This window comes from Dendrobates tinctorius, unplaced genomic scaffold (genome assembly GCF_039654945.1).
Source record: "Dendrobates tinctorius isolate UK_male_01 unplaced genomic scaffold, ASM3965494v1 ptg000016l, whole genome shotgun sequence".
Classification (NCBI taxonomy): domain Eukaryota; kingdom Metazoa; phylum Chordata; class Amphibia; order Anura; family Dendrobatidae; genus Dendrobates; species Dendrobates tinctorius.
This window is the reverse complement of record NW_027361684.1, coordinates 8315948-8339870: the sequence shown is the minus strand read 5'-3', so window position 1 is coordinate 8339870 and position 23923 is coordinate 8315948. Positions and strand designations below refer to the sequence as shown.

At 41.8% G+C, this 23923-nt stretch overlaps 1 protein-coding gene across 4 annotated transcripts in view; it reads left to right on the top strand.

Annotated features, from left to right (window-relative positions):
- Window positions 1-23923, top strand: part of ABR (ABR activator of RhoGEF and GTPase) — a 392053-nt gene that overhangs the window by 131208 nt on the left and 236922 nt on the right. For 3 of the 4 annotated variants that reach the window (XM_073565382.1, XM_073565385.1, XM_073565384.1), the window contains one exon: window positions 19442-19626. In XM_073565382.1, the coding sequence (XP_073421483.1) occupies window positions 19442-19626 (185 nt within the window). Of the gene's footprint in view, window positions 1-454; window positions 473-19441; window positions 19627-23923 lie in introns of those variants that run through there. The other variant, XM_073565386.1, reaches the window with a different exon arrangement.

Sequence of the window (23923 nt, the reverse complement as noted above, 5' to 3'; positions counted from 1 at the left end):
AGCAGATATTTGGGATGCTGCCAGCTGACTAGACAGAGGATCCGTGTCAGCCGGAGCCTTTGCTTTGTTGAAGAGCGTAAAACCAGGCAGTATAATCCAATCTCTGCCGTATCGTTAAGTGGAATCAGATCCTGCTGCTCCCATATCCATCATGTACAGTTCCACTAGCCTTTTCCTTCCTCCCTGAGGTCTCCGCCCCTGCACACTCTTACAGGCATCCCCAAGAGAGCCCCCTGTGCCGGTAATTGACCGGCTTCTGGCCCAAGCACCCCCTCCCCTCCTATCCCTCACATCCAGGCTCCTCTCTCAGACAGCAGATACACTGACGGGGGACTGCTCTCCAGCTCTTCTGTTTTTACCCACTGATCTGTTGTGTGCAGTGGAGATGAAGTGACTGGATCAGCGGGAGCTGCAGTGAAGAGGTTGGATGGATTGCAAACTGCACAATTAATGGAGTGGCTGCAGGAGCAGGGTGAGTGGGGTCCTCCCTGCAGGAGCAGGATGAGTGGGGTCCTCCCTGCAGGAGCAGGATGAGTGGGGTCCTCCCTGCAGGAGCAGGACGAGTGGGGTCCTCCCTGCAGGAGCAGGACGAGTGGGGTCCTCCCTGCAGGAGCAGGACGAGTGGGGTCCTCCCTGCAGGAGCAGGACGAGTGGGGTCCTCCCTGCAGGAGCAGGACGAGTGGGGTCCTCCCTGCAGGAGCAGGACGAGTGGGGTCCTCCCTGCAGGAGCAGGACGAGTGGGGTCCTCCCTGCAGGAGCAGGACGAGTGGGGTCCTCCCTGCAGGAGCAGGACGAGTGGGGTCCTCCCTGCAGGAGCAGGACGAGTGGGGTCCTCCCTGCAGGAGCAGGACGAGTGGGGTCCTCCCTGCAGGAGCAGGACGAGTGGGGTCCTCCCTGCAGGAGCAGGACGAGTGGGGTCCCCACATGTGCTGCTGATGCTTCTCGGCATAGGGTTTTTTCCAGGGGGCCGAAAAGTCTTGGGAATATATGTTTACCTTATCTTGTCCTTTCCTAAATCTGTGCTCCTGATTTTTAGGATGCTCTTTTTGGATATACAGAGATGACCTCGCCTCCGGCCCCTTTATCCCCCAATCAATCTTCGTTCAGTCAATGGCATCAATTGGATTGATGAGACTGAAGTATTCCTTGTCATGGCTAACAATACACGTCTGTGTGCTCTAGTTCTGTCTCTCCAGGTTGATTCCTGGTGGAGAGCGACGTCTCAGTGCCCTCCTCCCCCATGGATGGTAAACAGTGACTGTATTTCCGTTTTGCAGCACTCTATATATGGTGTTTGTATCGCTATAGGGCCACGTTCACTAGCGGCACAGTCCTCTGATTAGCACGATTGTCTTTTTGTGTCCGTTACATTGTTATTGGTGGCCACTGCATGGAAAGTTGTGTGATTGCCTCTGTCCGCAATGCCCTCCAATCTAGGGGACTCATGCTTCTGGATAATGTGTATGGAGGAGGAGATCTCCATTTGTCTGAGCACATACAAGACCTGCCGCTATCGTCCTCCCGTGGTTTTCCACTGCGATGTTCCCGATGTTCTGACCAGCCATTCCTCAGAATGACGGCAACGTTTGTTTTCCCATACTACTTCCAGCTGACGCACGCAGATAACATTGTCCTAATTGACACAACAGCCGGATCCGCTATGGCTGCTAATTCACGATTTACGCTACTGACCTGACTGTGAAATCACGAATGTCCTGATACGGCCCCTACTGCACAACCAAAAAATATCTACAGGAACTTTATCTGTATCCTATCCACATCTCGTAGAGAGAGGCACCGCAAGACATCGCCTGTACACAGCATGGGATGCATTTATATAGATCCATCTATGCGTACACTAATGTGTGTGTGTGTGTGTATGTGTGTATATATATATATTCATGTATGGATCCATGTAGATACAAGCAAATGAGTACAAATAAACACTCGCAAACTAAGTATATTTAGCTATCTATGTGTACATGTATTTGTGTGTATGTATGTGTAGTGTGTTTGCGCGCATGTATGTAATGTGTGCACATTTATGTGTACTATATTGTGTGTGAGGTTATATACGTGTAAATAACTGATTAATATATATATTTATATATATCAAGTAGGAATATATATATATAGTATGAACATGTAATGTGTGTATGTCTATGTATATATGTGTGATTATGTACGTATGTGTGAATAACTGGAATAGTTAGTGGGGGACATAAGTATTTGATCCCTTGCTGATTTTGTAAGTTTACCCACTGACAAAGACATGAACAGTCTATAATTTTAAGAGTAAGTTAATTTTAACATTGAGAGATAGAATATCAAAAATAAAATCCAGAAAACACATTGTATAAATTTATATAATTATATTTGCATTTTGTAGTAAGAAATAAGTATTTGATCCCTCTGGCAAACAAGACTTAATAGTTGGTGGTAAAACCCTTGTTGGCAAGCACAGCAGTCAGTTGTTTTTTGTAGTTGATGGTGAGGTTTGTGCACATGTCAGGAGGAATTTTTGTCCACTCCTCTTTGCAGATCATCTCTAAATCATTAAGATTTTGAGGCTGTTGCTTGGCAACTCGGAGCTTCAACCTCCTCCATAAGTTTTCTACGAGATTAAGGTCTGGAGACTGGCTAGGCCACTCCATGACCTTAATGTGCTTCTTTTTGAGTCACTCCTTTGTCACCTTGGCTGTATGTTTTGGATCATTATCTTGCTGGAAGACCCAGCCACGACCCATTTTTAATGTTCTGGCAGAGGGAAGGAGGTTGTCACTCAGGATTTTATGGTACATGGCTCCATCCATTCTCCCATTAATGCTGTGAAGTAGTCCTGTGCCCCTAGCAGAGAAACACCCTCAAAATATAATGTTTCCACCTCCATGCTTGACGGTGGGGCCTGTGTTCTTTGGGTCATAGGCAGCATTTCTCTTCCTCCGAACATGGTGAGTTGAGTTAATGCCTAAGACCTCAATTTTTGTCTCATCTGACCACAGAATCCTTCTCCCGAACACTCACAGAATCAACCAGGTGTTCATTGGCAAACTTGTGCCGGGCCTGCACATGTGCCTTCTTGAGCAGGGGGACCTTGCGGGCACTGCAGGATTTTAAATCTTTACCTCATAATGTGTTAGCAATGGTTTTCTTGGTTACTGTGGTCCCAGCTGCCCTGAGATCATTAACAAGTTTGCCCCCTGTAGTTTTAGGCTGATCTATCACCTTCCTCATGATTAAGGCTAGCCCACAAGGTGAGGTTTTACATTGGGCCCCAGAACAATTTGACAGTCATTTTGTATTTCTTCCATTTTCTTACTATAGCGCCAACAGTTGTCGTCGTCTTAAACCGCGTCTTACTTACGGTTTTGTAGCTCATTCCAGCTTTGTGCACGTCTATGATCTTGATCCTGGCATATAAATAAAGCTCTTTGGTCTTGCCCATGTTGTAGTAGTTAGGCTGACTGAGTCTGTGGTCAGGAGTAATTGATAAAGGTGACTATGTAAGACCGTTGCCTTTAATGTAGGTAATGAGTTGATTAGGAGCGTGTAACTGGTCTGTAGGAGCCAGAACTCTTTATGGTTGGTAGGGGATCAAATACTTATTTCTCACTGCAAAATGCAAATAAATTTAATTTATACAATGTGATTTTCTGGATTTCGTTTTTGATATTCTATCTCTCAATGTTAAAATTAACCTTCCTTTAAAATTATAGACAGTTCATGTCTTTGTCAGTGGGCAAACTTACAATATCAGCCAGGGATCAAATACTTATTTCCCCCACTGTACATTATGAATATGTAATGTTTGTATGTCTGTGTGTTTATGTATACAAGATCTCACCATGATCTATTTTGTGAAATGTTTCCATCATGAGTTTTGATTTAATAAAGCCCCAATCCCCGGAGAGATCGCTGCAGTGTAACGCATGCTTTGTTATGTAATCGTAACGGATGTTGCTCTCAAGATCACACTTATCTTTGCCTTGTGGTGATAGCATTTCAGGTGGGTGTATGACCGCAGAGCAGGGGTTGGATTTCTGTACCGCTTTCTATATGCAGTTGAGTGAGTTGGGCGCCCCTCACTGGTCATCTACTGTAAAGCAGCACGTTTTAGTAGATAAATCATTGCTGTAGGATTAGTCTTAAAGTGATTTTCCCATTTTGACTATAAGCTTTTAGTAGTAAAATAAATGTAAAAAACTCTCCTCACCCTCCCCTGGTCCAGTGATCGTCTCTGCCGCTGCTCCCAGTGTCTGTTATTGTCTGCAGCACTGATATCATATTGGCACTGCCTTAGACAATAGAAGAGCTCTGACGATGTAGATGGCATGTGCCGCTCAGAGCTGCTTAGTTTACTGATTGGCTGCAGCAGTGTTGACGTGATACCAGCGCTGCAGACAACTAACACTGGGAGCAGCGGTGGAGAATCAGTGCTGTTTGAGCTCGGCAGGGGAAGTTAAGCATAGTTGTTGTTTTTGTGTGTTTATACTATTAACAGAACTTAATAGGCAAAACTTTTCTTAAAGGGGACAACCTCTTATGTCTAACGTAGCATTAAGCAGTCAGTCACTTTCTCTAGTTAGTGCGAAATTCATCACGAACTATCCAGCACTTCTGTCCATAAAATGGCTGCTGATGGAGGATCATGGGACTGGACCAGTCCATCAGAATCCTCCAGTCGAAAAGCAAGTTCCGCATCTGAGATGTTCTACAGTTGGAGGAGACTGATGGACTGGTCCGGTCATAAACGAAGCTCCACCAAGAAGAGCAATATTATCACACCTGTTCATTCTACATGCACATTTCATGTACACATAAGGAGAGACCTGTCAATCACCCGCAGTGGCTATGGGAGAAGGCCACGAGGGCAGAGCCAGACTAGCCTAGTCTTCAGCTATGGTACCTCGCCGAATCTTTACATTTTATTTTGTCTCAAACGCCAGAGCATTTTAAAAGTTCTACGTGGCTAACATCGTGCAGCCAGGCTCTGACTCGTTCTGACTACAGTTTGGACAGCTTGAATCAATGACAGATTCCTTTTAAAGGGAATCTGTCATCAGGTTTTTGTTATGTAATCAGAGAGCAGCATAATGTAGGTACCATCGTTGGAATCTGGGTCTCTGTCCTTATATCCTGTTTTCAGATGCCCTTTAAAAGGGCTGTTTTATCGTATTAAATGGGTAAAATTGCAAAGTGCTCGTAAAAGAAAGAAACTTTGCTGTATGCTTCTTCAGATAGGATCCTGAGAGAGGCAGGATAGCTGTGTGCTCTTGCAGATAGGATCTTGAGAGAGGCAGGATAGCTGTGTGCTCCTGCAGATAGGATCTTGAGAGAGGCAGGATAGCTGTGTGCTCCTGCAGATAGGATCCTGGGGGAAGCAGGGGAGCTGTGTGCTCCTGCAGATAGGATCCTGGGGGAAGCAGGGGAGCTGTGTGCTGCTGCAGATAGGATCCTGGGGGAAGCAGGGGAGCTGTATGCTCCTGCAGATAGGATCCTGGTTGAAGCAGGATAGCTGTGTGCTCCTGCAGATAGGATCCTGGGGGAAGCAAGGGAGCTGTGTGCTCCTGCAGATAGATAGGATCCAGAGACAATCCTTTTAAACCTGTACATTCTTTCAGCTATTTGGTTGGGCTTATGTATTTAATTATGCTTTAATGCAATCTGGTAATAAATACTGGAAAGGTCGAAATGTGTCTGCTTTCTCTGATTTTAAAAATGACTCGTATGGCTAAACATATACAGTGCCTTGCGAAAGTATTCGGCTCCCTGGAACTTTTCAACCTTTTCCCAGATATCATGCTTCAAACATAAAGATACCAAATGTAAATTTTTGGTGAAGAATCAGCAACAAGTGGGACACAATTGTGAAGTTGAACGAAATGTATTGGTTATTTTTAAATTTTTGTGGAAATTCAAAAACTGAAAATTGGGGCGTGCAATATTATTCGGCCCCTTTAACTTAATACTTTGTTGCGCCACCTTTTGCTGTGATTACAGCTGCACATCGCTTGGGGAATGTCTCTATCAGTTTTGTACATCGAGAGACTGAAATTCTTTCCCATTCTTCCTTGGCAAACAGCTCGAGCTCAGTGAGACTTGATGGCGATCGTTTGTGAACAGCAGTTTTCTGCTCTTTCCACAGATTCTCGATTGGATTCAGGTCTGGACTTTGACTTGGCCATTCTAACATCTGAATACGTTTATTTGTGAACCATTCCATTGTAGATTTTGCTTTATGTTTGGGATCATTGTCTTTTTGGAAGACAAATCTCCGTCCCGGTCACAGATCGTTTACAGACTCCAACAGGTTTTCTTCAAGAGTGGTCCTGTATTTAGCTCATCCATCTTCCCATCAATTTTAACCATCTTCCCTGTCCCTGCTGAAGAAAAGCAGGCCCAAACTATGATGCTGCCACCACCACGTTTGACAGTGGGGATGTTGTGTTCAGGGTGATGAGCTGTGTTGCCTTTACGCCAAACATATCGTTTGGCATTGTTGCCAAAAAGTTCGCTTTTGGTTTCCTCTGACCAGAGCACCTTCTTCCACATGTTTGGTGTGTCTCCCAGGTGGCTTGTTGCAAACTTTAAACAACACTTTTTATGGATATCTTTCAGAAATGGCTTTCTTCTTGCCACTCTTTCATAAAGGCCAGATTTGTGCAGTGTACGACTGATTGTTGTCCTATGGACAGACTGTCCCACCTCAGCTGTAGATCTCTGCAGTTCATCCAGAGTGATCAGGGGCCTCTTGGCTGCATCTCTGATCAGTCTTCTCCTTGTTTGAGATGAAAGTTTAGAGGAACGGCCGGGTCTTGGTAGATTTCCAGTGGTATGATACTCCTTCCATTTCAATATGATCGCTTGCACAGTGCTCCTTGGGATGTTTAAAGTTTTGCAAACCATTTTGTATCCAAATCCGGCTTTAACTTCTACACAACAGTATCACGGACCTGCCTGATGTGTTCCTTGGTCTTCATGCTGCTCTCTGTGCTTCAAACAGAACAGTGCATTTATACTGAGACTTGATTACACACAGGTGGATTATATTTATCATCATTAGTCATTTAGGACAACATTGGATCATTCAGAGATCCACAATGAACTTCTGGAGTGAGTTTGCTGCCCTGAAAGTAAAGGGGCCGAATAATATTGCACGCCCCCACTTTTCAGTTTTTGAATTTCCACAAAAATTTAAAATAACCAATAAATTTCGTTCAGCTTCACAATTGTGTCCCACTTGTTGCTGATTCTTCACCAAAAATTTACATTTGGTATCTTTTATGTTTGAAGCATGATATGTGGGAAAAGGTTGAAAAGTTCCAGGGGGCCGAATACTTTCGCAAGGCACTGTATTACTTGGATAGTTTTTGCCTTTCTCTTTAGCAATACAGCATGATTCTTAGACTGGATATTTTTCTTTCCTTTCCAACCTTACTAACTATATACCCCTGTATTGGCAGTGCTGAAATGCCCAGGTACTGTTGTATGAGACCAAATGCAAAAAATATATATTGTACAGTGCGGCTTAGACAGAATTAAAAGAACTGATAGAGTTCGCTGTACATATGATCGGGGGGTTTTCTCCGCCTCTCACACACCCCTCATTAATGACTGATGCCATCTGTACATGCAGATACATGGCGGCTGTTAGTCACCGGTGAGAGCAGCGGGTGGGAGGGAGATCTCATCACAGAGAAGAAGATACAGGTGTTAGATCTGATTTACTTAGGCCGGACTCTTATATCTGAGTGCCATGGTAAGAGTATGGACTTTGATGGACGGCTTGGCCGTGGGTCTCCTGACCTGAACTTACCTCATATTTGCTAGTGGGGCTGTTGAATTTGGTTCGGGAACTCGGCATGAAACACAGATCTGTTGAATGCAGCCTTGACCTGACAGGACCTACTGTACAGCATTATGAAGAGCAAACTATTGGCGCACATTTACATATGGAAGTAGTGATATGGCTGTATGGGCACTTGTTGTCTCAAAATAAAAATAATTATTTTTTTTTAATATGGATCCAGTGTGCCAGTCATTGGAAATCTAGTGTAGAAGCCATATGCAAATCAGGCTGCCAGTGTAATGGGGGGGGATGATTGATCAGTGTACTTGTACTGCTTTAACCAAGTGCACTGACACTCCCCCAGTGCACTTCCAGCCTGATTTCCATATGAGTTCAGCACTTGATCTTCCATGGCTGCCACATCGAATCTCTGCAAAAAAAGTGTCATTTTTTTTTTAACAAATATATATACTGCCATACTTTTAGCCTACTATTTCTATATGTAAAAAAAAAATGTGCGGACAGGTTCCCTTTAATTCCGTATCCCCCTATTGATAGAAAAGCGGCTCATATAAATGGTGACGCTGATCTAACGCAGTGGAGAGTTCAAGCCCCTCAGCGCCACTTCCTCATCACATCTGCTTTAAATAAATAAATAAAAAAGCTTATTGCCCTAAATTTTATCACATTTGTTACATAAAGCTAGAAAAAGTGTCAAAAACACACAGCGTGGTGCACATGTACATGTTTTGGGCCAAGGCAAATCACGCTACAGTAAGTTTAGTTAATATATCCCCCCAATGATTTTTCCGTGAGGTTTTTTTTGTTGTTGCTGTTTTGCTGTTTTGGTAGTTTTTGGGGTCAGTGGTCTGTTTCTTTTTTTTTTTTCTTTTCTTGGTAAATGTCAGAAACAAATTGTTACATATGAAATTAATAGAAGAAATGCACTTAATATTCTTGTAAACAAATTCTGGAAATGTTCATGGCATTCTTTTGTATAAGCGACAAAAAAAAAAGTGAAAGAAGAAAAGTGATTCCAATCTGAGGCTGATCTGTATATGGCAGTCCCATGTAATGTTGTCAGCAGAAGGCCTGTGATGACGCAGCTATAAGAAGTTACATGTGATCTTGGAGTTAGGGACTCAATCTTTTGCTTTTTAAAGAAAATTCCCGTCACCTGGGATTAAATTGCTCCGTCGGATTCGCTGCTTTAACTGTTTTCTATCTAGAAGGATTTAGAAGTCTGTTGTATGGCAGACTGCTGACTGTGCGCAGCATGGGGGCGCTAGTCGTTCTCACACCTGCTGTGGTTTTGGTATTATGTAGAAGTACTGTAATTCTTTCTAGCACTTCATATTTCATTGAGCTCTTTCTCTAAACAGTTAACTGAGTATCTTGCCCGCAAGAGTTCTTTGAAAATAATTATAGTCCTCCCACGGCTTATCACACAAACACAAGATCTCATTCTGCTCATCTTTCCTTGGCTTCTTCATTAACCTCTTTGTTTCTACGCTTACATACTGTATATATAAGCCCTGGCCTCACTCATGATCTACTATGATTGGCTGCAGTGGTCACGTGCATGTCTTGACCGAGCAGGAAATACAAGTTCAGGCTCTACTTCCTTTTTTTTATCCAGATGGACGTATGGAGACTGGTGGGAGAGTGGTGCGAGAATGGTGCATGTATCATGAGGACTGAGAGATTGGTATTTGTTTTGGTATTTTGAAGACTTATTGGTGGATTTTTAAGGAATTAACAACCCCTTTAAGACTATCCTCCTTTTGAAAGATCATGTTTTCTGGAGTTCCTTAGTATTGCACAAGTGAGAGAAACTGTGGCAACATCTGATGTCATGATCATACCTCTATCACATGTACAATACCAAGGAAATCCTTATCAGTTGGCTGGGAGTGAGGACAGGAACACACGGGTCCGTATGGTGTTTTTCAGGATGGTCTATAAGGTCTTTCAAGGTAAAGAATTTTTTTTGCATGCTTGAAACGCGTCAGATGAATTTTTTTTTTTTACCCCCATCATGTGAGATTTTGATGTCCTTCTGAAGACTCAATAATGGGTCTATTAATATTTTATTTTTGCTCTTCATCTTGCAAGGAAGCTCTAGACGCACGCACCTGGTCCACCACGCACTGAGCGCATGCTGAGATCGGATATCTGCAATATGCTGGGTCTGGCGGTATAATTCTTACTGTATAGTGAAGTGCAATCTGCTAAGCCCTCTTACACAGAGGGACAATCTAAAGTCTACCATACACTAAAAACTGCAGTCTCATTTCCACTGTGGAAGTCGGAGTCCACATCTGCTTTAAATAAATAAAAAAAACTTATTGCCCTAAATTTTATCACATTTGTTACATAAATCTAGAAAAAGTGTCAAAAACACACAGCGTGGTGCACATGTACATGTTTTGGGCCAAGGCAAATCACGCTAATTGTTCTTTTTTGCTCCTAGCAAACAAACACAGTGCAGCTTTCATTTTTCCACAGCAGCTTACAGGACCATTAAGATGACCATTTTTATTTTTATTTTTTTTTAATCTGATGTGAAAAATGAGGCCTATTTCACTATTTCATCAGTGTGTTTGGTGAGTTTGTCCATTCTTGCCATCAGTGAATTTCTCATATGCCCCCCCAAAATTGCAAGGCTTCTCCTACCCATTACAATATTAGAAACTAGGTCTGAGCTGAAAAAGTAAATTAATGTGTATGCAAAATGTAAATGCATATAAACACATGACCTTTACACAGAGAAAACAAAAAGCAAAAAACCAATATCCTAAAGTAAGAGTAAAAGATAAATTGCAAAAATTGCATGAAGGTAGTAATAATAGTAATAATAAGGGTATTTGGTAAACATAATTTTGATCAAAAGAATGTTCAAGCCATCCCGCCACGTCACTACAACCCTTGTGGGACAGTCCTAACTCTTGTATTTAAAACCTTCCCACTTGTCAAGTGACGTAAATGTGAACAAGGACCGAGGGACTGAACCACCAGTAATAGCATAGGCCAGACAGGATGGATTTCCCAACTCAGAAACAGGGCGGTCACACAGAATGCACATTGAACTAAATGAGAAACTAGGTCTGAGCTGAAAAAGTAAATTAATGTGTATGCAAAATGTAAATGCATATAAACACATGGCCTTTACACAGAGAAAACAAAAAGCAAATATCTTAAAATAAGAGTAAAAAATAAATTGCAAAAATTGCATGAAGGTAGTAGTAATAATAATACAATATTAATGGCATGCACACTGATGATGTGAGCTGTCAGTCATCGTCACAGATGCATAGACGAATGGATGATTTTCCTTCGGAGCATATCATCAAAAGCCCAACAAGTCTGTAATTTTTTTTTTTTGTCCACGCACGCTGTCTGCAAAAATTCACAAAACGCAGATGTGATCAGCACCATTGCATATACACTGTGTTCCAAATTATTATGCAAAAAATATTTCCTCATATTTTCTCTAAATTACCTACAGTGCCTACAAGTAGTATTCAACCCCCTGCAGATTTAGCAGGTTTACACATTCGGAATTAACTTGGCATTGTGACATTTGGACTGTAGATCAGCCTGGAAGTGTGAAATGCACTGCAGCAAAAAAGAATGTGATTTCTTTGTTTAATTTTTTTTTAAATTGTGAAAAGTTTATTCAGAGGGTCATTTATTATTCAACCCCTCAAACCACCAGAATTCTGTTTGGTTCCCCTAAAGTATTAAGAAGTAATTCAGGCACAAAGAACAATGAGCTTCACATGTTTGGATTAATTATCTCTTTTTCCAGCCTTTTCTGACTATTTAAGACCCTCCCCAAACTTGTGAACAGCACTCATACATGGTCAACATGGGAAAGACAAAGGAGCATTCCAAGGCCATCAGAGACAAGATCGTGGAGGGTCACAAGGCTGGCAAGGGGTACAAAACCCTTTCCAAGGAGTTGGGCCTACCTGTCTCCACTGTTGGGAGCATCATCCGGAAGTGGAAGGCTTATGGAACTACTGTTAGCCTTCCACGGCCTGGACAGCCTTTGAAAGTTTCCTCCCGTGCCGAGGCCAGGCTTGTCCGAAGAGTCAAGGCTAACCCAAGGACAACAAGGAAGGAGCTCCAGGAAGATCTCATGGCAGTGGGGACATTGGTTTCAGTCAATACCATAAGTAACGTACTCCACCACAATGGTCTCCGTTCCAGACGAGCCCGTAATGTACCTTTACTTTCAAAGCGTCATGTCAAGGCTCATCTACAGTTTGCTCATGATCACTTGGAGGACTCTGAGACAGACTGGTTCAAGGTTCTCTGGTCTGATGAGACCAAGATCGAGATCTTTTGTGCCAACCACACACGTGACGTTTGGAGACTGGATGGCACTGCATACGACCCCAAGAATACCTTCCCTACAGTCAAGCATGGTGGTGGCAGCATCATGCTGTGGGGCTGTTTCTCAGCCAAGGGGCCTGGCCATCTGGTCCGCATCCATGGGAAGATGGATAGCACGGCCTACCTGGAGATTTTGGCCAAGAACCTCCGCTCCTCCATCAAGGATCTTAAGATGGGTCGTCATTTCATCTTCCAACAAGACAACGACCCAAAGCACACAGCCAAGAAAACCAAGGCCTGGTTCAAGAGGGAAAAAATCAAGGTGTTGCAGTGGCCTAGTCAGTCTCTTGACCTTAACCCAATTGAAAACTTGTGGAAGGAGCTCAAGATTAAAGTCCACATGAGACACCCAAAGAACCTAGATAACTTGGAGAAGATCTGCATGGAGGAGTGGGCCAAGATAACTCCAGAGACCTGTGCCGGCCTGATCAGGTCTTATAAAAGACGATTATTAGCTGTAATTGCAAACAAGGGTTATTCCACAAAATATTAAACCTAGGGGTTGAATAATAATTGACCCACACTTTTATGTTTAAAATTTATTAAAATTTAACTGAGCAACATAACTTTTTGGTTTGTAAGATTTATGCATCTGTTAATAAATCCTGCTCTTGTGTGAAGTTTGAAGGCTCTAACTTATTTGCATCTTATCAAACCTGCTAAATCTGCAGGGGGTTGAATACTACTTGTAGGCACTGTATATGAATTGCAGTCATTGTTATTTTCCAGTCATCTAATATTCTAGTATAATTGCAATGTTTTTGAACAAACTGCCTATGAAAACAGTATATTTTTAAAAATAAGAAACATTCAAAATGCATGTTCCAAATTATTATGCACAGCAGAGTTTTCAACCTTTTTATTTTTATTTTGAACAAAAAAATGGTCAATTGTGAAATGATAAGCATTATCAGCTTATTACAAAATGAAATCAGACAGTTTTCAAGTCAAAACATTATTCTAGGTGATGTTACATTTGCACATAGGACCCCTTGTTCGAAAGAAGCTTCTGAACTCTCTCTCGTCCATTGAATTTGTCAGTTTTTGGATGGTTTGTGCTTCAGTTGTTTTGCATGTGGACAGAATCCCCTCCTAGAGCTGTTGCTTAGATGTGACCTGCCTCCCGCCATCATAGACACTCCTTTTGATGATGCTCCAGAGGTTCTCAATGGGGTTGAGGTCAGGGGAAGGTGGTGGCCACACCATAAGTTTGTCCTCTTTTATGCCCATAGCAGCCCGAGATGCAGATGTGTTATTTGCAGCATGAGACGGTGAAAATGATCTTGCTGCGGAAAGCACGGTTCTTCCTCTTGAACCATGGCAGGAAGTGCTGTTTTAGAAACTCCACATAGATTATGGAGTTCATCTTTACCCCTTCAGGGATCCTAAAGGGGCCGAGAATCTCTCTCCCCATGATTCCAGCCCAAAACATTACTCCACCTCCTCCTTGTTTGCGCCTTAGCCGTGTTTTCATGGGGTGTCCATCAACCAGCCATCCTCCACTCCATCCATCTGGACCATCGAGCGTTGCACGGCACTCATCGGTGAACAAAACAGTTTGGAAGTCAGTCTTCATGTATCGTTTGGCCCACTGGAGCCGTTTCTGCTTGTGTGCAGTGGATAGAGGTGGTCGGCAGGATGGCTTACGCACAGCTGCAAACCTCTGAAGGACCCTGCATCTTGTTGTTCGGGTGACGTTGGAGACACCAGCAGCTTCAAAAACTTGTCTGCTGCTATGACAAGGCATTTTTGCAGCTGCTCTTTTAACCTGACGCAATTGCCTGTTGGAAAGAGTCCTCAATTTTCCCTTATCAGCACGCACACGTGTGTGCTGGCAATCAGCTACATACTTCTTGATTGTGCGATGATCACGATGAAGTGTCTTGGCAATGTTGATTGTAGTCATGCCTTGACCTAAATACTCCACAATTTGTTGCTTCTCAGCAGCTGACACATCCTTTTTCTTTCCCATTTTGGCAAAAAATGTAGGCTGCTTAATAATGTGGAACAGCTTTCTTAAGTAGTCTTGCCGTTATTTGGACACACCTGCCAAACTAATTTGCACAGGTATCTGCAATTCCTTCAGTGATATAAAGAGCCCTGACACACATCACCATCAATGAGTTTAAATGACAAACAAAAAAATTCTAACCTTATCACTCCTAAACTCTTTATGCATAATAATTTTGAACACAGTTTAGTGGGTTCATGTGCTATCTGTGAAAACATGGCTAGATCACATATGTAAAGAACGGACTTCTGAATGAGGCCTAAGAAATCAGATTTGTGCAGTGACTGGTTGCTTTGTGCGCACAAGTTTTTGAGGTGGATATGCTTCTGAGTGGCTTTAGCCTCGTCACGACTTGTGCCCGCTGCGCGCCCGTCCCACCACAGCTATGCCCATTTTGGGGGGAGCTGGGAGAAACTGTTGCATAAAAATTTTGGCACTTTTGACTTTTTCACAACTCTGGCTTTTCAAAGTAATTTACACAAGAATTCTTTCAAAATGACTTTGACTAACTGGAGTCTAAGACTATGTTCACACGTTACGTTTTTGCAGCATTTTTTGCACCTTTTTTTGTAAATTTTCAGCTGTTTCACTTTTCCAGTAAAGTTTTAGATTTCAGAAATCTTATGCTTATACCTTTTTTTTTTTTTTTTTTTTTCACTGTTTTGTCATAGAGCTGCGTTTTTGTAAAATGCAGCATGTCACTTCTTTCAGCGTTTTCTCAACGTTTTTCACCCATAGAAAGTAATGGCTAGTTAAAAAAAAACGCTGCAAAAAACGCAGGTATCAGGTTTTTTCGTTTTTTTTGGCACCAAAACATGATTAAGGTGAATCAGATTATTTTTTAGGCACTAAACTTTTATCAGCATGGACAAGAGACAAATGTACCCTGACAAAAACGCAGCAATAAAAACGCAGCAAAAACTATTCAAAGCCTTCTATTTGTAAGCAACTTAAACGCCGTTTAAACTTTGCATAAAAAAGCAGCAAAAACTCAGCGTCTGAACATAGCCTAACACTGTCTGACCGTTTTGATTACATCCGCCTGTGGGTGTAACGAATCGAAAGAATTTCTCAGCTGAAGACTGCGGAGAGTCCTTGGTGGTCCGGCTCCTCCGCTGATGGTTATACCTAAGGCCTAGAGTGTGCACAAAGGTTTGTGTGGGCTCTCGGAGTAAAAGCTATTGATCTGTATGGGATTTTTTCCACTTACTTTAAATCTACCTCATGCTTTTACTGTACATTAATTATGTAAATGAGTACTAATCCATCCTGGAAAAGTGTAGGTGTCTTGCTGACAGAGGGTGGAAATTACTTTTACAGGTTTGGAATCCTTATATACTTAGTTTCCTGGTCAGACAGAAGTATATGTAATGAAAAAAGAATGTGAAAACTCATGGCCAAAGGTTTTTTTTTTCTTGCCTTCCTTAAAAGGTTGTTTGCATAAAAATCAAGAACCAATCTCTTAGGGCCCCGTCACACATAGTGACTCACCAGCGATCCCGACAACAATATCAACTTGTCAGGATCGCTGGTGAGTCGCTACATGATCGCTGATGAGCTGTCAAACAGGCAGCTTCGCCAGCGATCAGCACCAGCGACTCTGAGCGCCCGGCGTCGCTGTGCACGTTAGTTACCAGCGCCTGATGCAGGGAGCTGGTAACTAAGGTAAACATCGGGTTTCTAAAATATTGTGACCCAGCAGCGATCTCGCTAGCGAGATCGCTATGTGTGACGGAGGCTTTAGTCCCGTCCTAAATGGACTGGAGGTGCGCGTGCTCGGCCTTCTCTCCATTAATTGTATATGGCCAGGTTCAACACGAACATATCAATACTAATGGAATCCTTTAAACATGATCTGTTGGTGGGCCTGGAGAAGTGGAGGAACACTGGTCTATGGGACTGACGGGAATTATGCTGGTCAGCCTCATAGGCAGTGAATGGAGCAGAGACTGCACGTGGACACTTCCGCTCCATTCAGAATAGTGCTGCAGAGCTCCAGCAATCAGCAAGTTATCCTCTATCCATTGATGGGGATAGCCTGATTTTTAAGGACTAACCCTTAAGGATAAGACAACTTATGTGTGATTGTGTTCAAGGCCATTGGAACTTGTACCAATCGAAGAACGACCCTCTAATCAGACAAGCTTTACAGTTTTAGATAGCTTTATCTCTACATCTATTTTCTTTTATCCTTTAGACAGGACTGTTTTTATAGTTAAATTGTTCAAATAGTAAGAGAAAAAAATTCCAGCAGCACCAGTTCCACTAGAGCAGGGGTGGGGAACCTCAGGTCCTCGGGCCAATTACAGACCTCGAAGACTTTTTCCAACCCCAGACAGATTCCCCCAGACCGCAGTGCTTGGACCGGTAACTGTGTTTTGACGACCGCTAGCGCTTTGCTTTTTTTTCTCTGTGAGCACACACACAGTTCACTGCTGAACGCTGAGGCGCATGCATTGAATGATTACATCCTGACATCCGTGCCAGTGTCATGACGTACTATGTGGGTGGAGTTAGTGCACGATTGGTACGGTCCCCTAGGGATGATATCAATATCCAAATGGCCCTTGATCGAAAAAAGGTTCCTCACCCCTGCACAACAGTGTTGTAATAGACGGCATTCATGTTTTATGAGTGAACAAGGACCAGGGTCTAACCATTGGGCCCCATTGACATCCAATTCTCAACCCAAATATGATCAACTGTCAAAAAAATCCTCGCTGGCTCAACGTTAAAATTACTGTTATTTCAGAGATTTGTTCTCCTGCCCGTCACTAAATGGTGCTAGAATCCAGCCATATGGTATAAGGGACACAAATGCTGGAGCAAAACCCATGGTAAGTCCAGTGAGAGTGCCACAAACGGGCTAATCCCCGAAATGTATGTGACCTGATATCATATGTGGAATTATCCCTTAGACACATTGCTTTTTGTGGAAAATCTCTCCATAATGTGCCCTATAAAGACCCTGTAGAACAGAAAATCCAATGCCTATTGAGACGCAGGCCTAAGTCAGTATGTGGACATAGTAATGGTTATAGGGAATCCATGAGTAGGATTACCCCTCCTAAGCCGTCCATATGGGCATGCAAGTCATAGGAAGCAGAATAAAATTATACCTTGATAACTGTGATCAGATGTTTTATTCCTGAGAATCCCATGTTTTTCTTATATGTAAATGATCTGTTAAGATCTATGGGTCGGACACAAATCTACATGAAAATCTGCCTCCAGAGCTTATTATAAATGAAAAGAGGTGTTACCAGTGTGAGACATATAATGCCTGACTGTCTGCTCCCCTGATCTACACGTCTCCCACTGGTAATGCACTGTTTTATTAAAAGTAATCTCTGGAGGCAGATTATCAAGGAGATTTATGTCTGACCCAGAGATCTTAACATTTGCATATTAAAAAAGTTAATTCTACCGACAGATTCCCTTTAAGATTTTGTCTATGAAAGTAAGGCAGATGCTAAGTACCGAACGAGTTGTGATACACATTGAATATCATCTAATTGTTCAGCAGACCCTCCATACACAGCAGCGCTCGCTTGGCTAAGCACTACTGTGTTCTCTATGAAAGCGCCACTTTCCATCATCAATTGGCAGAATTTGTCTACTACCTTTACTGCATGAAATGCACTTGCATATGATATTAATGGGTGCCCTAGTTTATAAAAATGATCACCTATCCACTGGATAAGTGCTGGCCTGTTGGATTGTTGCAGATCCCAGGTTGGGACCTCTACTTTACCCAGTACAAGGGGATTGTTGGTTCTTCCGTGGTTGCAATTGCAGCCAGGAGGGGATGAATGGAGGGTCCGGTCACGCGTATACCCTTCTGTTTCATTCAAAGTCTATAGCACTGACAAAGATAACCGAGTGCAGCAGTTGTCACTGCCATAAATGAGGCCGCTAGGGGCGTACGTTTCAGTCTGCTCCATCCAGCTTCTGTCTGTGGTCGTACAGCCAAAGGAGAATGTAGACAGAGATCCCCTACTATCACCTGGAGAGAAGACCAGGGGATAGGAAATTATTTTTTTAATCTGAAATACCACTCTAAGATGGCTCTAATATCATATGAGGTATCTGCGCCTCCGTCTCTTACATTATTTACGGACGGCCCTGCTACGTTGTTCTGTGAGTGTGATGGCCAGCTTGACGGGCGTCACTGTGTGCTGAACTCGGGCATAGTGCCAGCCATCAGCCGATTACCCGCGTGCTTGTCACTTCTCTTTTCTGTTTTTGTTTCATGTCCATTCTCTTCCGCTCCGAGGAACCCACTCCTCTCAACAGTAACCGATTAGGACTTTTGTAAAGTGTCTGCACATTCTAAAAATCCTGTATTGAAGGTTGCTATGGTGACGCCAGTTCCAGAGGCTTAAGGCCTATGATTTAGAGTTAAATCTTAAACGTATAGAACATAAAACAGCGCTCTCGGGAGAGGAAAAAAAAAGAAAACAATTGGCAGAGAAATCGACTCCGCAGTAAAGGTGTTCTTTTTACATGTACCTTTTTATAAATTGTATTTGCACAATAACTGGAGCTTTAAAATGGGAACAGTGAGCCCCCACACCCCCCTTCTGTCTCTCTGACTCAGAGAAGGAGGCAACGAGCAGGGCCCGGAATAGCTCAGATGCTGTCATCTGTGGACAGCCGCTGATTTTCCAGTTTTCACAAGCTCCCAGGCTTCCCCTAATCCCTCAGTCGTAGTGTGTTGCAGAGGTGGTCAATTGACCTCTGTAGTCTCCATGTAACCTGGTGGAACTGGCACTTCTGGCTTCTTCTCCAGCTTCCCGATGCTTCTCCTATGTGCTGTGCCGTCCTCCGTCTCTGTGCTCCCCTCATATTATCGTTTTTCAGCATATTTATTTCTACTTGTCCACTAGTTATTTCACCATTTCTATGTTTGTCTTGCTTTTTATTCTCTACTCCGATAACTCGATTTTCCAGTTTTCACTTTTCCTCACACCTTCTCATCTCCATATTTAAACTTGTTTGCCCTTTATTTTATTCCCCTTTCCGTCAGTTTCCTCCTTCCTCGTTGTGTGCTCGTTTTCAGCCTATTCTCTTTTCTGTCAACCTTTTATAGCATTCGTTCCCCGTGCTTCCCATTTATTTTCTCGTCTTCCCTTCAAGAAGCTCAGATGCCAGTATGACCCCCAGGCACAAGCCCTACTCCTCTTCGTTGGCCGCCCTTATCGAAGGCACTCAACGGCCTTTCTTATTCCTCGTCACAGATTTCAACTACGGCACCGACGGGTACGACGCCGAAGGGAATGAGGAGCAGAAGAGCTCTCGTGAGGGGTCAGAAACCATGCCCTACATCGATGAATCTCCAACCATGTCTCCACAGCTCAGTGCCAGAAGTCAAGACAGTGTGGATGGTGTCTCGCCTACTCCGACAGAGGGCTTACTTCCCGAGGTAAAGACATTTTTCGTTAACATAAATGGGTGTGAATATTAGTACTTTTTATCCTGTTTTCAGAGTGTATAATTATTATATCATGTCTTTTTTTTTTTTTTTTTTTTTTTTTTGCTCTTGTTCTCTTCAAATGCTGATACACTTTATCCTGTTTTCAGAAGGCATAATTTCTATTATCACATGTCATTTTTGTTCTTTTTTTTTTTTTTTTGATTAAAGTAGTATAGGATTTGTAGATTAACTTGTCTAGCATAAAGGATGTCTCCTTCATACTATTGCAGTCTGTTACCGTACCCGTCACTGCTATAGTTCATGCATCTCGTACGGCAGCGTACTGTGTTGTATTTTGGGCATTCAGCTTTGCATTTCGATTTGCTTTACTTTGGCTATTGTTATTTATATGTTTGCATCAAGCTCGGTTTTGGAGGAGATAAACTTTGCATACATTTTGACAAGGAACATTGTCTGAGATGTTTTACAGCAGCTGGGTTTCCTCAAGGAGACCCAGTCTCTTCCAAATTAAACTTGGTTAGTGTCCGAGATCATGACTTTACAAAGCCTTGACTGTTCCTTAGATAATATCTGATCTCAATGATATTTGTTTGTTCTAAATTTTAATTTATTTCCCTTTTTTTTGGTAATTCAGCAAAAAAGTTCAATGTTCATTTGAGACCAAAAGCTTTAGAGTTGTCTATTAGTGAAACGTGACAGCACTCAATGTGTGATATGTGTTATGGTTCTTTTTCTCTTGTTCTCCTATCTCGTTGCCTGGATATTATGGATGTCAGAAATTACTCAGATGTGATGAGTGTGGGGGAGTGATTTTCTGTGTACTGTAGGAGTCGATAAATTAAGGCATATGGAATCAAGTTGTCTATGCTTCCTCGTGACCTTAATTACACCCCACAGCCAGGCATTGTGTACGACGTGATGAGTTTACCTGGGTACTCCTGCATAAATTTCTTTTCTTTATGGGGACAGCAAATGTTTTGTGGCACAATTGGTGCTGTATCATGTGAAGGGCATCAGTCAAAAAGGAATTGGGCACCTCTGATAAAGTACAGTACTTCATGTAGCTATTGGTTGAACTTTTAAAAGTTGTGGTTTTGAACAGGAAACTATACTAAATATATGCCCAGTTGATATTAATATAGTTTTTAGTGCTAGAGTAACTTTGAACACTTTTTCCTATTTGGTGATAGGGGCCTTGAGACCACCATCGATCACTCTATAGCCCACCAAGCAGAGCACAATGTATGCTTTTATTGAATCCATACCCCGATCTGTGTTATGTGCTGAGCTGCGCACTGTATGGTGGAATACTGAGCAACCGGTGGGGGACTCTACACTTCATCCCCCTCCAATTTGCAGGCAATTTAGATGCACGTGTCAAATATGAAAAAAACATATTCGATTAATCTTTCACAATCAGTGAAATGTTTTGACCGTAGTACCATGTTTTGCAATGATGTGATCACGGGTGCCACTAGTGCACAATAGTTTGTAACGGAGTCTACAGCTGGGATACCACATTCAGGGGTCTGAGATTCACTGCTTGGGAAACACCATTTCATATTATTTGGAATCCTGTCCCCCAGTTATCCAAATCACTATTGTCTCACAAGGAGAATCATCTTGTCCCTACTCGTCGTACTTCAGATATGTATGTGAATCCCCTGATCTTCGGTCGTGATTCATTTCTTTGCAGCAGGCAGTTGCTGGACTGTTAGTTCTTATGATCTCGGGTCTTGTGATTTGTAACAGCCTCATCATCCAGTCTTCTGTAGATGACACACAGATGTCCTACGCAACGAGAAGCCAAAACTTGGACAATACACATCGCTATCTCCATATTAGTTGCGCATATTCAGTGAGACTTTACGTACAGATCAGCAACATGCAGTAACATTAACTGGGAGGAAAAAAAACAAAAAATAAAAACTATCTCATAGCAAATGTGTTACAATATGTCATTATAGCATAGCCATTAATGAAAGTATAATATTATGAATATAAGTCTGCAGCCTTCATGTTTCCATGTCCTTCATGTGTTCTAGAGTTCTCACTTACTACATTTCTTTAGTACGGAGTATGTATCGAATTGTTTTACCATTAGCGGATTTTCCTATATATTAAAATTATAATTTGATTTCTTGTTTTAAAACTTCAGCTTGTTCTTAGAGCATCCAAATGGATTGTCACCCAGTGATTCAGACCCCCCCCCCCAATGACAGATACTCTTACTCAGTGACACCTCCTCAGCTCCAAAAATGTTACTAACTAGGCAGACTGACAAGTTTTGTGACATAGTATGCAACGCATCTTCCGTGTGTGTGTGTGCATATATATATATATGTGTGTGTGTGTGTATATATATATATATATATATATATATATATATATATATATATATTTTATAATATTCACAGAAGCTGTGATGTAGCAGTATGGTTCTTTATCAATCTTTACGTCTGCTGCTTTCACACCTTCTATATTTGTATTTTGCTGCTGCATAAACATAAATCATTAAAATGTCCCATTTCTCATTTATAAATACCTGAAAAAATGTCTTTGAATTGAATGTCCACCCTTTGATGTGACTTGTTTTTTTTTTATACCACTACTTTTGTTTTTCTTTTATCTACTGGTCCCAATATGTGCGGTACCTATAATGTTTATACAATTGCTGTACAGCAGCTGAAACGGTCTTTCCTGATACAGATACAATGTGTGCTCAAAGCCCAGATTTGGTAAAGCTTCATGCAAGCATTTATTAAAGTAAGTAAATGTATCTGCTCATAAGTTTTTCTCTTTTGGTGGCTGATAGTCGAAATTTAAAAAAATTAATAGGAACTAAAAACAAAAAACAAACAACAATTCCAAGTGTTTTTTATCATGTTACAAAACAAATTGTAGATTCAGTAGAATTTTTTTTTTTTTTTTTAAACCTCTTCAGTCTGGGTGTGAGTCCAGAGTCTCGCACAATAACTGACAATTGCCCTTCTGTAAATGTGCATACAGATAGCTTTACCTTGTTGTATACTCGGTCGATGGTATACTCAACATTTTTTCCATTTTAAAAAGAATTCAGTGGTACAACTGACTCACCTGTAGTTTTTTTTTTTTTTTAAACTAATAGATCTGTGTGTCCCAATAAACTGCACAATCTGTTTTGATGACTCAGATTTGGGCACTCGGTGATGACCATGGATGGTCTGTGCAGAAGATGAGCATTTTTATGTGGACAGAAAAAAAGGATACAGACTTATACATGTGCAACAATGGTTGTTTTCTCTCTGGTTTGGGTCATAGGTACAATATTTCAGTTAATTGCCTTTTGGTAAAACAAATTAAGATGTTTTTTACTGATATTTCCTCCCATGAAAACTTAGTACATTTTTAAGAGTCAGAGATGGTTTCCATTGTAAGATTCTCAAACAGTCTGAGTCATGAGCTTTGACTGTCGAGCAATTACTCATCCGGTATAAAAACACAGTTCTTGCAATGTTTCTTTATAGTAATCACTTAATGACCGACAATACGTCTTTTTACTGATCTGCGATATAAGAGAATAGCGTCCTCCGACAGGTGACAATCCTGAAGCTGTCAGCTGAGCACAATACCTGACACCTTGCTGCACCAGCCACGATCAGTGTTGGTACAGACCATGGCCGTTTAACCCCTTAGATGCTACTGTCAATAGTGACTGCAGCACCTAAATGGTTAACAGAGTGTGGGGGTGCTCTCTTCAACCTCATTGGCACCCTGAGCTCTTAATTGTGTGGTCCTGATGTTTGTCATGGCCAAATAATGGTCTTAAAGTCTTCCAGCTACAACGGCCTGTTCAGAAGTTAGCGACATTTAGGTGGTCAAAATCAACTTTTTAATTCATGTCATGCCACATTGATTTAATTCCTGAAAAGCACCTGAAGGGTTAATAAACTACCTGAAAGCAATTTTGAATACATTGAAGGGTGCGGTTTTTAAAATGGTATCACTTTTGGGGGTTTCCAATATATAGAACCTCCAAAGTCACTTCAAAACTGAATAGGTCCCTAAAAAAAAAAAAATAAGTTTTGTAAATTTCCTTGAAAAAAAATGAAAAATGACTGCTACATTATTAAACCTTCTAAAATGCTAACAAAATAAAACATTTCAAAAATGGTGCTGATGAAAAGCAGACAGGAGGGAAATGTTATGTATTATTGTTTGTGTGATACGACTGTCTGTTGAAATCTTTTTTTTTTTTTTTTTTTTTTGGAATACGAAATAAGTTGTTTCTGCCCAACTTTTTTGT